At 33.9% G+C, this 7,783-nt stretch overlaps 1 protein-coding gene across 1 annotated transcript; it reads left to right on the plus strand.

Annotated features, from left to right (window-relative positions):
• The first annotated feature begins 2,933 nt into the window (after positions 1-2,933).
• On the plus strand, positions 2,934-4,873 carry LOC129893058 (bax inhibitor 1-like). The gene is made up of 5 exons (XM_055968553.1): positions 2,934-3,106; positions 3,719-3,862; positions 3,948-4,039; positions 4,204-4,384; positions 4,482-4,873. The coding sequence occupies exons 1-5, from the start codon at positions 2,969-2,971 to the stop codon at positions 4,674-4,676; spliced, it is 750 nt and encodes a 249-aa protein (XP_055824528.1). The 5' UTR covers positions 2,934-2,968; the 3' UTR covers positions 4,677-4,873.
• The last annotated feature ends 2,910 nt before the right edge of the window (positions 4,874-7,783 follow it).

The raw sequence follows: 7,783 nt of genomic DNA on the forward strand, positions 1-7,783 counted from the left end.
CCACATCAGGTGCGATTAATAACACGCGCTGGTGACTTAATGCAAAGTGGCAAAAAAATACTTAGCTGGTTCAAATGTTGGCTGGTAGTGATGTTCAATAGGTACTAGACCTTGTTGAGATGTCTAAATGAAATATGTGGACAACTTTAAGTGTCTATCGATGACTTAAGCCAAAATGAAATGACAGAATGGCTAACATCTACATATTTAGTATGCGTCATAAACCGTTTCTCCAAAAATTAAGGGAAGATTTAAATAAAATATGAGATATATGTATGTACGACATTGATTTAAGAAAGAAATATTTATAACAATTTATAAATTCGTCATTTTAAATGAAATAATAAAGTAAAGCACATTTCAGAGTCATCTTGACACCTGATCTACCAAGAAAAAATTGGATGTTGATGGTGCATGGGTACTGTTTCTTTTAACTTCTTGATTATTTCTTGTTAGGTAAAGATATGAGAGCTGGGCTTAATTTAACCCTAAAAGCTAGTTCATGAGGAGAGGTTTGTTCAAGTCCATATAAGAAGACCAAATTCCTATCCCTCTACCAATGTGGGACTTTGTGAAACACTGAAGAAGAAAACGTATAACTTATTCATTCTTTTTACTTTGCATCATAAAATTGAACATCTTAATCTTGATTTTGGGAACTTCCAAAGGTTTGCCAAATGAACTTGGGAATCATGAGAAAATGAACAACTAACATTAAGGCCGAGAGTGAGGCCCTTTTTTTGTTGTTGCAGGAATTGAAGAATTAAGCTCTGCAAACTAGCAAGTTGAAGACCCCGCCAAGAGATCTCTTCTGATAAAAGAGTACTCGAATCCCAAAAGGATGTGCGTCTCACTCTTTTTTTCTTCAACAAATTGTTATCCCAATTGAATGTTTCTGGCAATATTTTTAATGAGGCAACAATAAGTATGTATAGGGGAAGAAAGAGATAACAATGTCTGGGAATTCATAGTCTCAAATCCCAAACACTGAGGGAGGGAAAGATTAGGAGTAACGATAACCACAGAAGATAGTGGAGCAATGGAACCATGAACCGCATGACAAAGAGCGAAGATATCAACCGGATGCTCGGAGATGAAATCATCAACGCAATATAATAAGGTACTTTTCTTTTTTGTAATGGTTGGAACCCCCAACATGGCAATAAAGATACAGTTAAAAGTTGCGATTTTCGTAACAGTTTCTAGTAAAGATATTTGTACTAATTGAAGGATGCGCCTTATCAAAATAAAGTTATTTCACACATATTTTGATTCACCGGATAGATGGGTTATTTCAAAAAAAATATTTGTTATAACGACTGGACGTCTAAAAGAACCCTGATCCTAAAATTAGATGGCATGAAATAACTAATATGTGCCCGAAGGAAGTATCGAAATTAAAGAAAATCGATTGGTCAATATCTTCGGTTACCACTTAAAAAGGCAAGATGTTGATTGCTGAGTATTTCGGAGAAGATATGCTTTGGGAAGAGCATTTTTGGCTTAGCAAAAGAAAAAGAAATAATTGTTCACAAAATAAATAAAAGAATGCAGAAAAATGAAAGTAAAAAATACCTTTATTAATAAAAGGGATAATTTATAAGTACCTGAACAAATTAACTTAATTAGAATCATATTATCTCCCTAAACTATTTTAAAATAAAATAAATACACCCTAAAAACTGACGTGGTATAGAATGCACACACTCTCTTGAAGACAAGTGATGAGTGAAAAAATTGGACACATGTCCTTTTTTAATTGATAACTTTATAATTAGTTAGTACACATAATTATTGATATTAAAACTTATATATATATTTAATTATTTTCATTTCTTTCTATTTAAAATATTTGTTTTAATTTCTTCCTCACTTTAAACTTTTATCTTTTTTCTTTCATTAATCTCTTATCTTTTTATTTTTAATTATTTTTAAAAAATTATGTGGATTTTTTAAAATATAATTAAAAAGTGTCCTTTAATTTTAATATTTTATTTAATTTTTTTTTACTTATTTTGATATCCATCAGAAATTAACTTATTATAAATACAAGGGATTTGGAATTATGTTTGAAACCAAATCAAAATGAAAGACAAAGAAAATAAAAAGAATAAATAAAATCAATAGAAAAATAAAGAGAAAAGACAATGAATGAAGGTAAAAAAAAATTTAAATACAAGATTTTTTTTTTGGAAAACATTACGTATATTAATTTAATTTAAATAAAAGATAAAGAAAATAAGAAGATTTAAAAGGAATTAAAAGCTTATAAAAATTTAAAAATAATTATTTTTTAAAATAAAATAATAATAAAAAGGGCAATATTAGTAGGCGCATGTGTACAAACACAACCAACTTACGTGGTTGAAGGTGCGACTTCAGCACAATAGGTACACGAAATGCAAAAAATAAATGAGTTCGAGGGGGGTGGGGGGATAATTGGACCCTAGTTAAGTTAATGTGTATAGCTGGAATTTCAATCATAGTTCAAGGGGGTACTTATGCATTATAAAACAGGCACGCAAAGACCCAAAACAAGTACATTTACAAAATCTCAAAAAACATGGGAAAAAACTAAATTCCTATAAGTTGAAAGATATTAAATACAACCACGAGCTATGGAGGGCTACCGTCATCAAAAAAGAATGTGTCTAATAGAAATATTTTATCATGTGTTCAAATATTAAATTGAAACAAATTATAATTTAAATACGTAAATAAAATTTATTGACAAATTTAAGAGACCGGTACGTTATTAAGCTAAGAAAGTTTGGTAACCCTTTTGGTTCCTATCAAAGAAAAGAAAGTAGAAAAGTCATTTCTAAAACTTCCCGCCAACGACCTAAGTGTATAGACGAAATTACCCTCAAAGGAATAACGGTTGGTAACGAACTTAGCAAAAACACGTGTCCGTATAACAGACTATAAACAGAGCTCATTTTTGTTCTCTCTGCAAAAAAAAATAAAAATGAAGAAGATGAATTTCTCAGAGATGAAAGAGCAGGTCATTAATAGTGTGACACGGTACTTCAATAGGGATTGGAACAGAGACGACATGATGAATTCCGATGAAATTCCAGATGAAGTTCACACAACCTTGCAGATGGTACATACATTCTTCCTTTTTTTTTCTTCATTCTACTTCATCATGAATGTAAGAAATAAAAATGCATATTGATCATCAGAAGTGTTGTAATTTCATGAAGAAATAAAAATGCATATTGATCATCAGAAGTGTTGTAATTTCATGAAATTACTTTGAGATCGATGAAGAAATAAAAATGCACATCATGATTCATGAATTTCGATTCTGGGAAGTTTTTTAGGTATTGCCTATAATGACAGTCAGGATAGATGAATATCGATTCTCAGAAGATTTTGATGTTTGCCGTTATTTTTCTGTGCTACTGAAGTAGTTTTTTGAGTTGAATTTTACGCCCTTTAACTTGATTTCCTTATATGAGAGTATTTGACGGACGAGAAATTAAGATGTTGATTTCACTTATCTTGATTTATGCAAGAAACTATGAACAGTTATTGTAGTTCAATTTTTAAACAGTTTAATGAACTTAAATTCTTGAAAGTATGAAGGATTGAATGGTGTCAAGCATTTTCAAACTTCCCAAAACTAAAGAGTATATGTGGTAGCTGGAAAACATGCATTTGTGCTTGGATTCTCCTTTTTCCTATGATTGATTAGTTCTTGCTGAAAATATAGGTGTATCTTTGTCTCTTCTGTACCATGTTGAGCTCTACTTTTGGAACCTATTTGCAATGGCTCTCGATAGCCGGGGGGAAACACACAGTCCTGTCTTATGTAGCAAATTTAATCTTGCTTTACCTTACTCCACCAGAGAGACTGGTACGTATGTGATCAATCACTCATAGATTTTGTTGAATTATTCTTGAAGTAGCTTCTTGTAATGTAAATCTTCTGTCTTGTGCAGAACACGAGGATCTTAATCTCAATGTTGGTTGCCTATTCATTTGGTTCTTCTTTTGGCTTTTTTGTCAGTTATCTCTTCAAAATTGAGCAAAGGTAAGACTCAGAAAGATACTTAACATTGTTTAGATATCCGTTGTTCAAGTTTTCCAATATGACAATGACATTTGGTTGCTTAGTAGTTGATTAGCCCCTGTCGTTCTCTGTTCCTTATTTGAAGAATATTCTGATAATCTTAACATTCCATGCTTGTTCTGCAGCTATGTTCTCAGACTTTGGGCAGGTATAACAATTGGCATTGGAAATTTCTTCTATAGAGCCATCACAACAACGGATAGGAGTGAAATCTACATCGGTTGCCTGCAATATTGCATTATTCTAATGATCTCCGGAATTGCTTTCATTCTCTGGGAAAGACATACAGCTCTCTGGATGATAACGGTAAGCAGTTGTATGCATACAATGTAGTCATGTTGAACTCGCTGATTCTAGTTTGAATGAATAATATGACTGACTTGTTGAATACTGCTTGTTCAAGATACACACTCTGCAGATATTGTTCATGGGGTACCTTGTGATATATAGCCAAGAAATACTATACGATGCTAACTATGGAGATATTAACTTCGTCAACTGCACACTCACCGTCTTCTTCCATTTACCAGGCATAGTGATCCATGCTGCAAGACTATACCTTCAGGGTGTAGAAATTGAGCAACACGAACAGAATTAAAGCTGATTCACCTAGGAACTATAGAGAGTAGAATGTGCACCTTTCTGTAAATGATGAACAAATATTCCTTTGTGTCTACATTTTACTGATTGAATTTGGAATTCCTTAGTTTAAAGCAAACTGCTTTAAATGTTTCCTGGCAAATGAAATACTGAAGTGATAGCCTTTTATAAAAATTATTTCGGTACTTTAGGTTACTGATAGCCTTATATAATTTTAGCGGAAACGTGAAAATATAAATAACAAGAAAGAATAAAAATATTTAACATAGTTCGGATCAGAATAATTCTACGTCCACCCGAGAACAACTGTATTTATATTAACAAAGAAAGGGGAGAGATCTCAAATACATCTAAGAAAATTGCTCCATCAATTCTCTACTCTTCTAATGTATTTTGCAAATGCCTTAGAATATGAGAAGACAAGAGAGATGTGATGAGAGGTGTGTTACAAATGAATCAAGAGCTACCTATTTATAGGAATAAATTTTTGCTCTTGATGTTATCCATGACATCACATTCTTGTTCTTGATATTATCCATGATATCATATTATGTCAAGATGTCAAAGTTTACCTAACTTTCACCTACCAAGTTTCTACATTAATTTATCTAAAATCTTGTCAAATTTAACAAACCTCCACATTGGCTAGATTCTCCATTTTCAACTTTCTCTCAACAACTTTTGATTGTGTCTTCAACTTCAACTCTTTCAATTTCTACCATGGTTTGCGTTCCGAGCATGCGTATGAACAACTCTGGCCAAACTTCTAAGCTTACTGGGAAATCCCATTGTAAGAAACAAGAAGAATCAAACCTTTGTTGAACACACTAGCTCCACCTAGCAGTTGTTCTCTCAGAGTTGTATCAGTTGATGCATACTCCCGCTAAGTCCTTGCAGTGTGCAAACTTGGCAAGCGGGACTATCTTAGTCAATAGGTTTGTAGTGTTTTTGTCTGTGATAACTTTCTCGACCTTGATAACTCCCTCTTCAACGACATCTCGAATTAAATAGAATCTGACATCAATATGTTTGGTGCGCTCATGAAATCTTTGATTTTTAATCAAATGAATAACACTTTGACTATCACATCTTAGAGTTGATTCCAGTTGAACCAAACTCAATTCTGCCACTAAACCTTTCAACCAGATAGCTTCCTTCACTGCCTCTGTAGCTGCCATATATTCTGCCTCTGTTGTAGACAAAGCGACAATCGACTGTAAAGCCGATTTCCAACTATCGGCATTGCCAACGAGAGTAAAGATGTATCGAGTTGTGGACATTCTTCTATCAAGATCCCCTGCATAATCAGAATTCGCATAACCAAGAATTGAAATACCTTCACTTTTTCGAAAGTTTAGGCCAACATCAGAAGCTTCTTTGAGATATCTCAATATCCACTTGACAGCTTTTCAATGCCTTTTTCCTGGATTGACCATGTATCTTCTTACCACACTTACAAATTGAGCAATATCTGGACGTATGCACACCATAGCATACATAATGCTATCAACTGCGCTAGCATAAGAAACTTTTGACATATGCTTCACCTCATCCTCAGACTGAGGCATTTATAACTCTAAAAACTTAAAGTGAGAAGCTAACAGTGTACTTACAGGCTTGCTCATTTTCATATTGAATCTCTCAAGAACCTTTTCGATGTACCTTTTCTGAGATAGATGTACAACACTCTTTTATTAAAATCTCCATTTCAAGAATTTTCTTTGCAGCTCCCAAATTCTTCATGTCAAATTCCTTTCTCAATAATTTCTTCAACATATTTATCTCTGTGATGTTGTTAGCAGTAATAAGCATATCATCAACATACAACAATAGATAAATCATAGAGTTACCAAACATTTTTTTGTGATACACACAACTATCAAATGCACTCCTCGAGAATTCATGTATAGTCATGAATGCATTAAACCTCCTATACCATTGTCTAGGGGATTGCTTCAAACCATAGAAAGACTTCTTCAGTTGTCATACATGATCTTCTTTTCCCTCAGCTAGGAAACCTTCAGGTTGATCCATATATATTGTCTTTTCTAGATCACCATGTAAGAAAGCAGTTTTGACATCAAGTTGTTGAAGCTCTAAATCAAATTGTGCAAGTAGCACACGAATTGGGCTATGTTTCACGACTGAAGAAAAGATTTCATTATAGTCAATTCCCTCCTTCTGATTAAAACCCTTTGCAACCAATCTCGCCTTGAACCTAGCATCTTCCACTTCTGGAATGCCTTCTTTCTTTCTGTAGATCCATTTGCATTCAACTGTCCTCTTCCCCTTTGTCCTTTCAACTAAGACCCATGTCTCATTATTGTGAAGAGACTCCATCTGTTCTATCATGGCTAACCGTCATTGTGCAGCATCCTTACAAGAGGTTGCTTCAACATACGTGGAGGGCTCGAGATCTTTAATCCCTTCTTCTGCATCTACAAATGCATATGAAATCAGATTTGCTTGCTCTATAAGACTTTCTGGTTTCCATATCTTCCTTTTGTCTCTTCCCTTCCCAATTGTGTATGATTCAGTGATAGCAAGTTCTTTAAGATCTGCATCTTTTGACTTATCAACTTAAGTCTCTTGATCCTTTTTCTTGGAAAGGTCCACCGGTAGTTCCACCTGCTTGTTGTTCTTGTTTCTTGATAACTCTACAAAAACTTTACGAGGATCAAGTATACTGGATTCATCAAAGGCAACATCTCTACTAACTACAAATTTGAGTAAAGACAAACACCAAAGTTTGTACCCTTTTACTCCATCTACATACCCTACAAATATGGCCTTCTTAGCCCTTGATTCAAGTTTTCCTTCATTAACATGATAAAAAGCCGGACACTCAAATATTCATAAGTATGAATAGTTAGAGGTTCACCTGACCATACCTCATTCGGAGTCTTAAATTCAATCGCTGATGTTGGAGATCGATTGACAATATAAGAAGCAGCGTGAACTGCTTCAGTCCAAAACACTTTGGACATTTTGGCTTGTAAGAGCATACAATGAGCCTTCTCAAGAAGAGTTCTGTTCATTCTCTCGGTAACTCCATTCTGATGTGGTGTGTGCCTGACCTTCTTATGTCTTGCGGTCCTATGAACC

This window comes from Solanum dulcamara, chromosome 6 (genome assembly GCF_947179165.1).
Source record: "Solanum dulcamara chromosome 6, daSolDulc1.2, whole genome shotgun sequence".
NCBI classification, from domain to species: Eukaryota; Viridiplantae; Streptophyta; class Magnoliopsida; order Solanales; family Solanaceae; genus Solanum; species Solanum dulcamara.

Excerpts from the sequence above, each read along its gene's own strand:
- LOC129893058 (XM_055968553.1), top strand. The coding sequence starts at position 2,969 with ATGAAGAAGATGAATTTCTCAGAGATGAAAGAGCAGGTCATTAATAGT. Across the intron at positions 4,040-4,203 it reads CTCTTCAAAATTGAGCAAAG|CTATGTTCTCAGACTTTGGG; the intron begins GTAAGACTCAGA and ends CTTGTTCTGCAG. Across the intron at positions 4,385-4,481 it reads CAGCTCTCTGGATGATAACG|ATACACACTCTGCAGATATT; the intron begins GTAAGCAGTTGT and ends TGCTTGTTCAAG.